Source organism: Chanos chanos, chromosome 8, assembly GCF_902362185.1.
Source record: "Chanos chanos chromosome 8, fChaCha1.1, whole genome shotgun sequence".
NCBI classification, from domain to species: domain Eukaryota; kingdom Metazoa; phylum Chordata; class Actinopteri; order Gonorynchiformes; family Chanidae; genus Chanos; species Chanos chanos.
The window spans coordinates 15,512,522-15,529,180 of NC_044502.1; the positions used below are offsets into that span (position 1 = coordinate 15,512,522).

The 16,659-nt window shown below is 42.7% G+C and overlaps 1 protein-coding gene across 1 annotated transcript in view; it reads left to right on the top strand.

Annotated features, from left to right (window-relative positions):
- The first annotated feature begins 945 nt into the window (after positions 1-945).
- Positions 946-16,659, top strand: part of ptprk (protein tyrosine phosphatase receptor type K) — a 124,999-nt gene continuing 109,285 nt past the window's right edge. Inside the window, exon 1 of the mRNA XM_030781213.1 lies at positions 946-1,105. Within this exon, the coding sequence (XP_030637073.1) occupies positions 1,033-1,105 (73 nt within the window). The 5' untranslated portion in view covers positions 946-1,032. The remainder of the gene's footprint in view (positions 1,106-16,659) is intronic.

Here is a 16,659-nt window from a genome sequence, read left to right on the forward strand (position 1 = left end):
ACATTTCTGACAGCCGCAATTGGCATGTAGCGAAGGATCGACGGCTCTTCTTTGCTTTCTCCGCGCGTGAGATTGACGGAAGCTTTGATTTGAGGTATTTTCCTGTGTCTCGGCATAACAGAAGCACGATTCCTTCAGCGCGCCATGCATTCTGATACGCTGCTGACACCCGGCTCAGCGTCCATGGTGTATTATTACCTCCTCACATCAAATACGGGCCACACATCTCCTCTCCACCGCTACCTGCATCCTACCAAGCACGCCTGGCTTAACTCTCACTCTGATATACAGCCTAAATGCCGGGGAGAGGCCAGTGCGCGTGCACACACACGCACACACACACACACACAGAGAGAGAGAGAGAGAGAGAGAGAGAGAGAGAGAGAGAGAGAGAGAGAGAGAGAGAGAGAGATTATAAGAGTCATGGAGTGAAGGGTGAACCATCAGATTTGTCGGTGTGGGTTTGTGCAAATACACACTTATGAATATTATATCACACATCAGATCACACAGGCACATGGTTTATAATAACATTATTACAGTATTTACGTTGACATCAAAATGTTGATCTCGTTTTGTGCTTTGAACTGAAGTAGGCTAAACTGTGATCTGCAGGACAAAACACGTGTTTGACATGAAGTAAAATTCGATTCTAATAGAAACCATTATAATGAAATTATGAACGAAGAAAAATGTGGGTTAAATTATTATGTTTAACCAGCGTCTAACTACCGCAGGAGATACGTGGTGGAAATGTCGTTATTACAAAATGTCGTTATTAGGAGACGTGGCGTTGCGCTGGCAGCAGAGGGAGCTTCATAGCTCTTAGAGGAGCACATTTGGGAAAAAAGGCAAAGCAAGTGTTTGAATCGGAGCGAGCGCTGACGTCATACACTCGCTCTCCACTCACAGAGAAACAAAGTATCCGAGAGAGTACGCGAGACAGGGAGAATGGGGCGCATGGATCGGCAGGATTAACCAAGATTTCCTGAAAACATTACTGAAACTTTTGTAAACTCTGCCTAACAAAACATGGATATGTTCGTTCTTGGTTTATTGCTGTTACACACATCAGTTCACACGGTCGGGGCTCAGTTCACTGCCGGTAAGTGCATACCTTGACATTTTAACGATAGCCGTTCCGTACTTAACACGGTAACGAAAGTTGGGGCGGACTGCTGCGTTTGATATGTGTATCAAGGTGTGCGCTAGTTTTGTTTGAAAAGTCACTGGTAAAACTACTCTCGTCCACAAGATTTGTGAGCTATGCATTAATTGGGTTCAGACTACGGGTATGTAGACAACATAAAGCAGACGAAGATAGGGGAAAAAACACACACAGCTGAAATAGTTTGCCAATCGACTCCCTCAGGCGCATCTCAGAACGATCAATGGAACTTCCTCTCCATTGTAGTTAATGGTGCGTGTATGGTCTACCTGTAGTTCATTAGAAAAAGTTTCCATTTCTACATTCAGACGTGTTTGACCTCATCCCCCAGTCGTTGATTAGTTTTTAGAAAATGAAAAATCCGACACATGTAAGCGGAACCCGAAACCGTGTATTGATTTTAAATGTTTCGAATTGTTGCGCAAACGTCTTTAAAGAAACTGCGGTTGAGAGGTACGCAGTTAGGCTACTTCATGCAGAGATGTACAAAAAGTGTTAACGTTGAATGTAAGACTGCGAGATGATTAAATGTTATTGTTATCACGTTGTAAAACCTCTGAAATAATTTTGAGGTCAGACAATCGCGAAAGGCAAAGCAGTCCGTCGCTCACAGGTAAACTGCTGGCTACGCGATACAGTGGGCTGCATACGGACCTGAGAACGGGACTCCGGGAGTTCCTCTAGAGCGAACCAAACTCAGAGTAGCACCTTTTAGACAATACAGCTGTTTGCAATAAACATTTAAACGGATTCACAGGAAATTAAGGAAAGTTTACAAGCTTTAAAATACATTTTCAGTAAAGAAGCACCCGAGGCAAACTATGATACCACACAGAGAAACGTAAATTAGTATCGGCTACCTCTGAATCCGAGGTAAAAGTTTAAAAAATGTGGGTATATCACGTTTCTCCTGCGTTCCCTTCGCCTTCTTTTATAGACAGTATCGTATCGACCACCGATTTACCCTCTAAAAGCGCCACTCTGTGCTTTAAAAGTAACTCGGGTAATGAACTTATTGCCACACACCGCCTTGTTTTATTCGTGACCACTTTTAAATTAGGGTTCCTCGGATGTCTGTTATCTATTTATACACTAGCTCCAGTTACCAGGTTCATTGTTACGGCAGTGCTGCAACAAATAGTTGTAGCATACTGCACTGCAACAGATTATTTACAACGCGTTTTTTTTCATCAAAATAACTTTCATTTTCAGAAGAGCGGTATGTAGTTAGTTTAACGCGATGCCGTAATTTAAAGGGTGCCTAGAGAAGTAGATCAAGTCATAGTTTATTAGGGCGCCATTTGTGTGTTTGTCCGCTCCCAGTGAAATTCCTGATAACCATGAAATTTGGAAAAAATCGGAATCCTGAAGTTTAAAAAGCAATCAAAACAAACTTAAAAGACGTTCAGTCGCCGTTAAACCAGGTTCTCTCCTACTTTAGCTTTTCACATACTATTACAAGCGCACCGTCGCGACCATGCGGATTTAGCTTTTCGGTATCTATTAAAATTTACTTTGTCAACAGAATTGAGAATTGTGGTTCCGTCTCTTCCCGCTCTCCAGTGTTCTCCGCTTATCCGAATTCATTTCAGTTTTACAATGTAATTCCTCCCAAAATGTGCACTAGCTCCGCACATCTGTGTGAGTGTGACCTAGTAGTCCACATGATCGGATTAATTCACCGTTGGTGAAAAAGCGGAAAATACAGCTGTCCATGTAATTGCTGATTAATTAATCAGAAAGTCTAAAGCAGGTATTAATTACATTAGAGTAATCAAAAACACAGGATGACGAATGGCAAATTATACATCTCAGAGATTGATTAGTAAATGGTGTAATTACGCCGGCAGTATTATGGAAATGAGCTGAAGGATCATTGTACGGTGAAAAGCAATGGGGTGAAATGAAGAGGCGAATTGGTGTGTTAATCCTCGTATTATGTTTTTCTCCCCTTCTGCTGCATCTGGCCGCAGCGCAAATGGGACATGCGGAAAAAGGTGAGTGACTTTGCGGTGCCATCCGGCGGCCGGTAGCTTTATGCCCTTGAGTAATTGTGGCTAAAGAACGTTCAGATGGTCTTTGTCACTATGAATTGTCCACATAATTTCCGTACAGCATCGTTCAAAACAAGTTTTAATTTTTTTGTTACCAACAAAAATTTTCCTCAACTCTCGTGACATGGCCTTTTCATAGCACTTAAAACAAACTTAATATCACCTTTACGCTTAAAATACACACCCTTTCAAATACTCATGTCTTAAATTAACAGACACGTGGGGCTGTGGGAAAGCTGTGGGAATTCGGTTACGTATAACGTTCTCCTCACCAAGAGCCCGTATCTTGGTTCAGACTATCCGGGCTTGTGTTTACAATGTACTCAAATGAACACGTGCACTTAGTATTCAGTTGATTCACCTGGTATACAGTAAATCTCGAAAAACGTTAGAGATTTTGTGACCTGGTGGTTTAAGGACAGAGACTAAGTTCAAATATCTCAACTTTTACTTTTTAGAGCTGGCAAGTTCTTAAAACCGAAAAAATTCCATGCTCCGTGGGGACCCTTCACAATTACTCAGGTTGTGCTTGCCGGAAAAAAAAACACCTCCATATTAATTTTGACTGAAGTACTTGGTTCGCTGGGACCCCAGTTTGATGCTTGCTATCAAACCTGCCCAATATTAGACATATACATGTGTTGTAAGACTTCTGCTGTCTAATATTGCAAGATTTCTAGTTTAAGTTAAATAAGGCATACCTCTTATTTGAATTCAGTGGTTTAATGTGTGATTTTGCCATTTCTGTTTGTACCAGAATTCATGTAGTGGAGGGTATGAAGTTACTATGACATTGTTTTTGATTAGTGAAGTAAGCAAGCTGTGATAACGTGAAGCAATATAAAAGGAATATAGGATCAAACTGGAAGCAGAAGGTTTTGACGCTCTTTGATGGTGATCCTTCATGTTGCGTGTCAGTTGTACAGTTGGATAAGAATGCCCACCAGCAAATGGGACAGTGTCAGGTTTTACTCCCAGGCGGAACAGGGATGTAGACCCAGTAACAGTGGGCCGTAGATTCTGTTGTCTCTACCACTTGTCTGTTCACTGCTGTTGTGCCCATGAGCAAGGCACTTCATCCAAATTATTCCAAGGGTGTTTCAACATGTTACTCCTGTTTCCTCCACTTCTCACCTTAGCATGGCAGCAGAGCAAATTCATCAGTGTTAAATTCCATGTGGACTCATATATACACACACTGAGTGTTAATTCAACACTCTCAGTGTTAATTTAGCACAGGTGAATTTGCAGTGAACCTTGAGAGGTGCAAGCGTGCTAGAAGGCCCTAACAGTATTCAAGTCATTTTGAAATCATAAAAAAGAAGAATTCAAGGTTATGGCAGACTGTGTTTGATTTCTTTTGTGGTTTTTGTTGTGTTCTTGTGTGACTGGCAATGCAGAAAGACTCAGTCTTGCAGTGGAAACGCTCAGTGACAGTTCAGCGAAGCAAGTGCAGTGGAATGTTTCTTTTTGTTTTATTACAGGTCAAGAGACTATCACAAAATGCTTATCACAGCACTTGAGAAAGAATCTTACGTGATTTTGCACACTCTCAAAAAGTTGACAAAAAATCTATTTACAGCCAACCAGCCAGCTTTTGTGTCCTTTAGGTTTTTTTTCCCTGATGTTTCAAGATTATGCAGTGGTGGATCGATACCTGACAAAACCTGTCAAGTGATTTTGCGCCGGTATGGATTTTTAATTTCATTCCTGGAAATTCAGCAAGTCCTGCATAATTTCCCACTCGCATTTATTTATCGGGACACGGGTGTTTTGTGAAGGATTTTTGTCAGCATGTTGCCTTGCTGGCGTGTAAGCGTGTGTCTGCACTCTTTCCTGATTTTGAATGAATAAACAAGTTCTTCTCATTAGTAACCTGGAAGACTTGTTTACAATGTGTCTGCTGAGCATCATCGTTAATTAGTTTGGTCATGAGGTGACCTTGATGGTTGATGGTTCGGTATTTTGCGTGTTGCTCCTCAAGTGAAAGCTTTGGGGTCCATTTTTTTGGGGGGGGGGGTAGTCACACTCAGCTATCTATTCTAGTCCTATGTGTCAAGCTCTAGGCTGCATTCTGATCTAGGCTGTATTCAAGGTCTGGTGTGCTGTGAACCAGTTAAATGCAATCAGATTGGCAACCCAAAAGGAAGACTGAAAATGTGTGTGTGTGTGTGTGTGTGTGTGTGTGGGCGCGCGCGCGTGCTGGCCCTCTGTGCATGCTCCGGTGGTTGGGGAGGATGTGGAGAAAAGTGCTGGCCCTATAGGAAATGTCTGCGACTGCACCGATCATCCCTCTGTTTTGTCATCAGAGCACTTTGTGGATTAGAGCCGTAATGGCTGCCGGTGGCCCTCTCTGAATATGGCCCCTTAAGCTTCTTTAGAGAACTGACAGGACTCTTCTTAAAAAGAAAGAGACGGAGGAGGGGAAGATAGAGAAAGTGAGAGAAAACAAGAGTGAGAGAGAAACAGGGAGAGTGAGATGGAGAGAAAAAGAGAGTAAGACAGAGAGAGAGAGGGAGGGAGGATGATGGAGGATTTGGCTCCTTTTGATGCTCTTGTTATTTTGTAGAGTACCACTCTAAAGAGATTTCCCTGTTTTCCGATTTGAACTCCATTTAGGTTATATGACGTAAGTAATCGCCAAGTTAAGGCCGTTGGAAAAAAGCGAAGGTATTGGCCCTTCTCTCTCTCTCTCTCTCTCTCTCTCTCTCTCTCTCTCTCTCTCTCTTGCCATCTCTTTTAATGTCTGAGGTCAGTAGACCCTGGCCTCCCTTCTTCTGCCTCGGTCAAAGGACTGTCACATACAATCAAACGCCGCTCAGACCGTAACATGGCACTAGTGTTCAGGAGCAGCTTCAGTGTTGGGCCTGGATGGTTCGACGAGGTTAAGGAATGAAACTCCTATGGCTGAGGTCTCATCTTTACATCCTGTGGTTTTTTTATGGAGGACTTTTATGGAGCTATCTGGGGCTTTTGTGTGCTCCGCAAAGCCTCTGTGGTTGTCTGTATTTTTTTGGTAGGTTATAGTTTCTTTGACGAGATTCAGATGTAGAGAGGGAGGGAGGTGCTGCTTGGCACCGAGGCCTTGGTTAGGTGATTCAAAACAGACGTTCCTCCCTATCTCTCCCTCACACACACACACACACACACACACACACACACACTTTCTCTCTCACTTTCTCAGTCTGTCCTTCCCAGGCCTATCAGTACTGTATATGTTTATGGACTCAGCTGCTACATGGTAGTTTTTAAAAAAAAATATGTCTGAAATATGTGAGATGATCCGTTTTAAAACATAAATAAAAAAAATCACTTGCTTTCATAGAATGTAGATTTATGTTTGCTTTAAGTGGGCTCAGATTTAGCGTTCTTTTTCAAAGACTTGGTGTTCTGATGATCAGTGCTAATGTCATCTGGTGTCTCTGTCAAGTGTTTGTATAAGATGACACAAGAACCATTGTCAGGTTTAAACTTGTGAGTGTGTGTGATGTTTCATGTTTGACACTTGGAGATATTTCCTGTCTCAAGTGGTGTGTGTGTGTGTGTGTGTGTGTGTTTGTGTGTGCACGTGTGTGTGTGCAAATTACTGTGTGTCTGTCCTACACCAACATGCCAAACTCCAGAAACATCCTTGGGGCTTTTTGCTTGACATTTGATGAAAGAAGTATTCAGATCCAGGCAGACTAGTTCACGGCACAGAAAAAAAGTCTGATCTGAGATCAGACACAAATATCTTAATACTTTATCATGTAATATCTCTTTGAGTCAAACTGTCTGCATTTGACATGGAGAGACTAAATTAGGCGTAGATGACTTCATGTGGAGGATGAAAGCTGACTAAAAAAAAGCAATCCCTTCACTTTCTCAGGTAAGCTTGCTGTTGGCTTACCAGGAAATGCAAAATAAAAATCTAATGTGTTTGCATGTTTGTCTTTCACATGGTTTCGTTTTTATCTTTGGTTGTTTTTTTTATTTATTTATTTATTTTTTTTGAGTTTTTCTTTGTACATAAGTAATAATTTGTGGTTAATTATGTGCAAATGAATGATAATGGTATAGCTTTGAATCACCAATACATCAAGACCCCTACCCCAACCCCACCTCCTAACAACAACACACACATACACACACACACACACACCTTTTGCATGGAGATGTTAAGCAGCTAACCCCCTGCTGACTGGGGAGACGTGTAGACTGTCTCTGGCTGTGTTAGACTGAAGAGACCAGGGGTTTCACCCTCAGACTGGAATTTATAGCTTCTTACTGGAACAAAAGAGAGAAGAAACCCCGTTCCTTTCATATGTAACGGTACACACACCGTAGACCTCCTCCTACGACCCCCACCATGTGTGTGTGTGTGTGTGTGTGTGTGTCTCCTCTCTCTTTCTCTGCCCAGTTCCCATGCTCAAATGATATATGAAAGGGATAGTGTTGGATTGGTAAAGGCTTCCATATACACTGTGAGTTTAACTCCACTTTTTCATGTGTTCTAGGGGTGTCTTAATGTAGTATTTACACAAACTTCATAGCATCGACTGTGCAGATTCACATCATCATACTGTATCGGCATACCAGCACTAAAAGTGCTTACATATTTTTTAATGTGAGACTGAAGTTTACCGGAAGAGATGCTGTGAATGAGTGCTGAATAAACATCAAGGAAAGAAAGACATCTTGAATCGTAACTGTTTTTAAATGAGAATAGCCTCGGCCAGCTCACACACCTGGTTGAATGACGAGGACAAATCTTTTTGAATAATTCTGTTCATTGCACTGGTATAAGAACATGGTATTTGAATATACATGTACATGTTTCAGGAAGGTTCTTTTTTGGATAAATCTATTGCTGTTACATAAGAGTGCATGTTAAGGTTTAGCCTGAAACAGTTGATTTTGTGACTCTCTGGCGAAACATGACCTCAGTCAGGGGGTTGGTGTGCTGAGGAAAAAAGGAGAGAAGAAGTGTCAGTGTGGGTGAGGAGAAGTTATCCACAGCTTGCCTGCGTACGACAGACGCTGTCTATGGTAGTTACGGTCTTTGGAGATTTGCTTACTCTGTGAATAGCAGGGTGCTCAGCCATGTTTGTGTCATGCTTTATTTGCTTGTTTTCTTCCTCTTGTGTGGTAAAGCGTTGTTGACGGGACGCATGAAAAGCAACATTTCTTTTCTCTCTCCCTGTGACTTTCCTGAACACACACACACACACACACAAACACACACACACACTCCTGTCGTCTTTCTCTCTCTCAAGCCCTCGTGCCTCATTTTTCTTCACGTGTCTTTGGTTCATTACAGCCTGCTTTGGTTGAACTGAAATTACCAGGCTCATTTGAACAGGCCTGATTTGTCTGGGGAATTTGAAACTAAACCATTTTTTTTGTCTCTGCAGCTAGGAAGAACTTAGTATAGACTGTTTTTAACGACTGTAGTTACAACAAATATTACTTCGTATTGTCCGAGAACGTGATGCAGGACATGTAGCCTTACACGTGCGTGCACACACACGCACACGCACACATCTCATGTCTTTGACGTTAGATACATGAAGACGAGTTTGAGTCTGTCACCAACGCCTTTGTGTCACGGCTCATTGATATTCTGTGCGGGCGACGCAGGTACGGGAGTTCACCTCTTGTTTGTCACTGACATCTTTTTACATCCTGCCGAGAAAGCTGATAGGGTCAAGTTGCCCCAGCAGGTTACCGATGTTCTGTGCCAGCCGCGGCTCCAAAAGCAAAAATTGGAACGTTGACGACATCCTGGGTGAAGGTTAAATAGCTGTGATTTCTGACGCGAGGAAACTCAATCTGATTATCATTCGCTTTGCACGCTCCTCCGTTCGCTCTCCGCATTCCACGAACGACGGCCCCCTCTCACGCGGCTAATGCGGAATTCGCTCACTGTTTTGTGTGGCTAATGAAATGAAAACTGTTTCGTGCTAAATGCGTTTTGTTTGAAATAAACGACTTTGCAAGATTTTTCCCCCCCACATGTTCAGAGAAGGATCAAATAAACCAGTGTTTTCTTTAAAATCACATTCCCCTGCTAACATGTTTTGTCACTCTCTCTGGTGAATAGACCATCCTTGCTAGAACTGATCCATCTCCTGGCTGGTACCTACGGGAGTTTAATAATGATAGCTATGGAAGTGCGCAGTACCCTTAACCTTTCATACTTTCACTTGCTTATGAATTGTAATGTACCCTTCTTAAATATTAAAAAGGTTAAAATTGATTTTCAAAAAAATAAATAAATAATTAAAAAGAGGACAAGATGGGTCAGAAGGAACAAAGGACATCCAATCAAATTGTTCTTGGACCCAGACAAACGCAACCCAGTTTGAGGATGGATACAGACCAGAGCCTGACAGCGGGTCCATCAGGTTCTGGTCTGGGTCCCTCACCTTCCATTAACGGTGGCTCGCAGGGTAACAGAGAGCGTCATTAGCAGAGTCATTCCCTGCTCACTGCGTCTGCCCCGCCGCAGAATACTCAACAGTAAATTAATCAGGAAATCGCCCTTCTCCTTCCCTCATTCAGCACTCTGCCACACGGAGTGACCTTGAAGTCGCAACTCTAGCTTCACGCAAAACATACCTCAGGCCATTTTGAATTGAGTCAAAAACAATTAAGCTGCAATAAAACATTCCAAAGAAAGGATAGAAAAATGTTTTTTCAAGTCCTTAGTTTCTTTAGTTTTACATCCTAAGCAGCTGGGGCCTCCGCCAAGTGAAACATCCTCTCTGTGGAAACTTTGTTAACACAACGGACTGTAAACGGACTCCGTTGGGACAGGTGACAAATTGACCCCATGGTCACCCCTCTTACCCCAATCTCCCCACAGGCCCAGATCTGGGTTTACAAACACCTGGACCTGCCAGTTTTGGGGATCAGCTGAGCTCTTTGATGTAAGCACCCCATTAGTCACAGCCTTCTCTCAGACTATGGAAGATTCCGGACACAAAACCTTTGTTGTCGGTTTGCAGTTCCACGAGAAAGAGGATGTGAGCTTGCAGCAGAAATGGTTGGGAATTATGACAAATTGTCTGCTGCAGAGGCACAAACTAACTCTCTCTCTCTCTCTCTCTCTCTCTCTCTAATCTCTTTGAGACGGCTTATTTGTGCAGACCTGCCAGGCTTCAGCATGTGGTTTTCCCAATTGCTGCGAGACACTTTGTTTCCACCAAGGCAACGTTTGTTTCCCCACAACAACAATACTTCTGACCTTTACAAGATAGCTGTGGCAAGTTGGTTTTTAGAAGACTTTAGGTGTCGAGTGTCTCTGCGCTACAGATTCTACTATCTTATCAGAGCTTAGCCAAAATGTGGTATATTTTTTTTCTCCATTACAAATACAGGCAAAAGCTCTTAGGGTGAACACCAGTTGTTTTCCCACTGATAGATGAGGCTGGAAGGAAAGGGGTCTTTTCTGTTGAGAACAGAAGAGAGATAACTGGTAGCTATTTAAGTGTTTTTTGACCTGTTTGTGTTAGCAATTAGAGTGTAATGTTTGAGTCTTTTTGTGAGTTATGTCTTCTTAGAAGTTATCTGGGACTTAATCTTTTCCTATCAATGTAACGTTTATCTACTTGAGTTGAGATCTGACCCGGGCTGGTAATTAGGGCCGCGGTGCCGGGTTGTTTACGGTGATGCGTCCTGACACGTTTTTAATTGTGAGGCTGTGGAGTCGCTGGTCTGAAGGCTTGTCTTAATGAGGAAGATTCCTTAGTGCCGAAGATGATCCGCTATGACAGAGCCTGCCAGTGCCCGACCCGAGGAACTCCTCACTCAAACACGCACACACACACACACGCACACACACACACACACACACACGCACACACACGCACGCACGTGCATGCACGCACACACACACACGCTGTCTCCCTCTCTCTCTCTGTGATTGTGTGTGTGTGTGTGTGCCCGATCAGTCATCTTCCCGCTCATCTCAGGCTCTGTCGCGCGCTGTTAGCTGGCATGTTTTGATTGATTTCCCCCTTCTCTCTCCTGTTTGATGTTTTGTGAAATTGTTTTAACTAGTGTGACTGAAAAGACCCCTGCTGTCACCTTCCTGTGGGCAAGGGAAGTTACAGGGAAGGAGTTCACCACAGCTAGGGTCCACTCTGTGCCGTGACTCCATCAAGAAAGGAGCCCTACCTTGACTGTAGTGACATATGCTTTTGAAGGTCAAAACATGACCCTGGAGGTGTTTCATCTTTATTTAACAGCAAAACTGTACCACTTGCACAGAGATATTGAAACTGTTGTTTGGGCTGCTAAAAGTTTGAAAGATCCTGAACTGTTTTAAATGAAAAACAGATGTGTCCACAGTCAACAAATTAGTTAAGTCTTTAATATTAGGGTTTGTTGAGGGGAAGGGAGGGGTGGAATGTTTGCTTGTGTGTGTGTGTTTGTGTGTTTGTCTGTGTCTGTGTCTGCCTGTGTTTGTGTGTGTGTGTGTGTGTGTGTCTGTGGGGAGGCTGCTTGGTATGAACTTGAGGTACTGAGGCAAACAGCACAAACATTTGAATAAAACAGTAAAGAGAATTAATTATGAATATATCTAAACATCACAGGAATATGTTCTCAATGTAATATTACATCATGTATAGATTATTTCGTTACTTTTGATTTCTCTGCGTTGGAAGCAGAAACTTACTCCACAACAAAGTTCAGTTCATATTTTCACCTTATTTTGTTGTTTCTGTTAATAGATCACTCTAATGTTTAATAGGATTTGACACTTAATCAGTGTTCATCTGTGGGGGAGGGAAGGATGTGGGGGTTATTTTTCTGATTTTTTAACGTGATTAATAAACCCTGGAGCTAATGCTATAAACCCAGTTGCCATGAGCTTATTTGTTTGCCAGTAAGAAGAGTCACTCACACGCAGCCCTGGGTCAAAAGCAAAACAAACACCGGGGCTTTCATTTATTTTTTCTGTCCTAATTTGCATTCTTGCAATTTGCCAAACTTATCAGAACAAAGTTATGAAGATTGTGAGTGATGGGGAGGGGGGAAGTGTGTGTGTGTGGGTGTGTATGTGTGTGTGTCGGGGGGGGCGTGTCCGAGGAAGTAATCTACATGTCATATGATCTGAGGAATCAACAGGGAAAGCTCCCCTGGGGAAGAGTGTGTCATGTCTGTGAGAGTGTGGTTTTAAAGAGAAGTAACTGAGAGAGAGAGAGAGTGAGTGAGTGAGAGAGTGACAGACTGACTGCCCTGACTGGAATTTTGTTCATGGACTATCCCTGACCAACCACACCCACTCGTAAATCTTAAATGATCTTTCTATGTCAGACGGAGAGCTTCACTCTAGCAGTTGTGACTGTAGCGTGGGTGTGTTTGTTTTTGTGTGTGTGTGCGCGCATGTGTGTGTGTGCATGTGTGCGTGCGTACGTGTTTGTGTGTCTGTGTGCATGTGTGCGTTTGTGTGTAAACCGCTGCAATTCAGTTATGCAGTTGCATTTTTGGACAAGTTGAAGTCCACAGTAAATTCCATCCAGCCATAGTTTGACCTTTAACCCTGTTGATAGCTCTGGAATGTGTAAATAGACTTTTGGGTGCCAAAAGCAGAACCTTTTCATTACTGCTGATGGGTTTATGTCTACTGAAATTCCTAGACATTTTGACACAAATGCATAGACTTTCCCTTTATAATTGTGATTTTTTTTTAAAGACGTGTAATTAAAAAAAATGAAAGGGCAGCAGTAAATTTGCTTCATTCAGTCACGCTCTCAACAAGGCTCCTGAGCAATTTAAAAATGAACTTTTGAAAATGAAGCTATTCTTAACTAAGTGTGAATGACAGTGAACATATTATTAGCTATGTGTCAAGGCTTGTGTTTTTGTTGTAGTAGACCCCTTTTTTTTTACGCATTTTCTGCTGTTACCTTCCAACGTTTTCGCTGGATAAATGTGTAAGTCATTGGCTGGAATCGTATCTGATGTCATTTTCTGACATCTGAATTTTACTTTTCTGGTTTCTCACTAATATCATATACTTGCTGAAAGGTGCATGTAGAGATGTTTAAACGCAGAAACCTTGATTGGAAACCTTTCCCTTCTTCACATCCCTCATATTCTTTTCTGAGAGAGATACACAGTCACACATATAATTCACACATTTTCGAGATCTCTGTATGTGAGAGAGAGAGAGAGAGTGAGAGTGAGTAAGTTTGAGTGCGTGTGTGAGAGAGATTGAATGCGTGCGTGTGTGTGTGTGTGAGAGAGATTGAATGCGTGCTTGTGTGTGTCTGTGTGTGTTTGTGTGTGTGAGTGAGTGAGTGAGTGAGTGAGGGTACCATGAGAATTCCTCCCTGTGAGAGTAAGAGTGTTCTGGCACCAGGCTGTTGCAGTCCTTGGATAGGGTGCACTGGGGAACGCATGGGGTTAATAGTGAGGTTAATAGTCTCTGCTTAGTCCCCAGAAACACCCGAGAGCCTACTGGGGCTTTGGAATACCAGCACCAGCTCTGTAGGACCTGATGTACATCAGGGTTTCAGCAGAGGGAGCGATTTAGTGTGAGTATGTATGAACAGTTTCCAGTCACCGAGGGGGAAGATAAGATAGATGTCTCAAAAACGGCCATACTATTATGTTTGGCATTAGAGCGAGACACAGTTGAGTGGTTTTACAATTAAGGAGATGTCTATCCATATAGAACAGCTTTTCGCTTTCCCTCCTCTGTATGTTTTTGAAGCTCTCTTTTTCAGGCTGTAGCTATTTCTGTAGATGAAAGTAAAGATCCCGTTACTATCTGCACAGTCACACTCGGGAAAAGTACTGGTGTTAAAATTGGCACCCACAGGGTTTCATTTAACTCTGCATAATTAAATTCAATTCATGTACAAGTCGAACTGCTGTAACACTGACACATTTACAGAGAGCAGTCAGCTTCCTCAAAGCTTTTTTTTTTCTTTTCTTTTTTCTGATCTTTTACCGTTTCAGGGCAGTAACTGATCTCAGATCAGTCTTAAAAGGATTAAAAAAAAAAAAAAAAGCAGTATTCTCCAAAGATAGATTTGGACAACACAGCCTGATTTTCACAGAGCTCGCTGTCCTAATCAATCATTAATGTAATCTCAGCAGTAAAGTGAGAGAAATTGAATAGGATTAAGAGCTAATTGAGACAGCTTAGTGTGTTGAGGTCAGGAATTAATTTTGAAATGTCAAATGTTCAACTTGACTGTCAGTAGGGTTTTAGTAATGATTGGTTTTGATTTTTTTTGGGGGGGAGGGAAGTGCCCATTCATAATGCATACTTTTATTATGTCCAGTAGCTATTGAGAATTCTTCAAAATGTAAGAAACAATAATATGTTGCTCCATAATATGTTGTTCTTCTTCAGGCTTTTCATGTGTGAGTGTTGGCCAATGGAAGAAAGTCTCTCTCTCGTATATATGTGTGTGTCTGTGTGTGTGTATGTATGCGGTAGAGGGTCATACAGTGTGTTTTTAGGGCTGGGGGCATGATAGTGCAGACAGTTTGCATATTTATGTGTTGTTATATTGCAGTGTTACTGTAGGGATGTACATTTGCCATCTTCCAGTTCTGAAATATTACACTGAAACATGTGAACACAGTCTAACATTTTTTCCTTAGCCAGTGACTTGTTTTGAAATGAATCAGATTGGCTTAGTTGAAGTTCAACACTCTGGGATACTAAAATAAGAAAGCATGGAGCAGCTTTAACAGTGTGAATGCATATGCTGTTTCTCTCAATTCGTAGTGTTAGTTTAGTACTTTGGTTTGGGGTTAATGTAAGGAGCTTCATAACAAATCATCTTCAACCACAGTGAAGTCCTCTCTCACATCGTGCTTTGAATCACAGTGAAGTCCTCTCTCACATCATGCTTTGAATCACAGTGAAGTCCTCTCTCACATCGTGCTTTGAATCACAGTGAAGTCCTCTCTCACACCATGCTTTGAATCACAGTGAAGTCCTCTCTCACACCATGCTTTAAATCACAGTGAAGTCCTCTCTCACATTGTGCTTTGAATCACAGTGAAGTGCTCTCTCACATCATGCTTTGAAGTAGCATTTAGTGTCTTCTTTCTCTCAGTCACAGGTTTGCCTCAGATTTCACCGTGTGGTTAAACAATTGGTGGAACAGTATCCTGTGTAACCATGTCTTATGCATGCCTGATACGGAGTTGAGAGAGAGAGCGAGACAGAGAGATCTCAAGACTGTCTTTCACTATTAACAGAACGTTGCTAAGCTCAAAGTGCTGCCATTTTTTGGCGGCCCGTCTGCTGACCCTCACTACGCCCTCCTGACCGTGCGTGTTCGTCCTCTCTGCCTTGGCGTAGGTGTGAGAGGTCACGCTGAGGCCTCGCCATGCCTTTGCGGGCCTGGAGGCCATTTTCTAAGACCCTGTTCTCGTACCTCTTCCCTGGACACGGCCGTCAGGGTCAGGATAATTAGCTCTCTGTCCGGACTGATCAGCACTAGCCTCAAAACATTTTCCCCATTAAACTTGTTTCTTTCTTTTTTTTTTTTTTTTTTTTTTGGAGTGTGTGATTAGACATGCCTTTGTTTGTTGTCTTTGTGAAGCCTGTTGTGTGTAAGTGTTAGGACTGTGAAGCGATCTCTACTTTGATTAATGGTCGAGCTGCTCTCTGGCTGGGTATGCTCTGAATGCTATGTGGCGGTGGGAAATGGGTAAAAATGAGGTCCCACAAAACATAAGGTCTTGTATAGCCAAAAAATTCCTTTTGTGAATTCTTTATGGGTTCAAAATTGCCCACATCCACTCATAGTTCTTATTTAAGTCATCTTTCTTTGTGTTGAACCAGTGCACAGTACACACAGAGTATCTGCTCACAGCCACACAATGGTTACACAGTAGGATGTGTTGATGCTGCTATTTCATAGAGTGAGACAGATATAGCTGACATAGCATGAGGTAGAGATTTTGACTCAGATGAGTGTGTCAGTGTGCGTTGTTACAGCTTGGTTCCTGTTTCAGATGTTTGTCGCCCAGAAACTTAGCTGACCCACCACAATCCACTGGGCATATGAGTGTGTGTGTGTGTGTGTGTGTGCGTGTGTATGTGTGTACATGCTGGAGTGCCATATGGGGCACAGAGCCGGAGGTGCTGAACAGGGGGTCACTCCATATGGCCCCCTCCACTTTCACTCCCCCCCCTCCCCCATCCAGATGACCGACAGCAAATGTCACCATCAATTCCAACAACTTGTGATGGTTGGAACCCACCAGAGGCAGTCTCATCTGCTCCTGCCGTCCCTGCTACAGGTGCACAGTCGGAATCCCCGCACCCTCTGTTTGACATAATCCCCGCTTTTATTCTCCCTCACAAACAAACCGTGTACCGCGGGTGAAAGACGCGATTAAGTGTCAAGCAGAAACAAGAAAAAAGACTTTAGGAAAGGAGGTTGGAATGTATGCGTGCCCTGCCCTTTGCAGAAG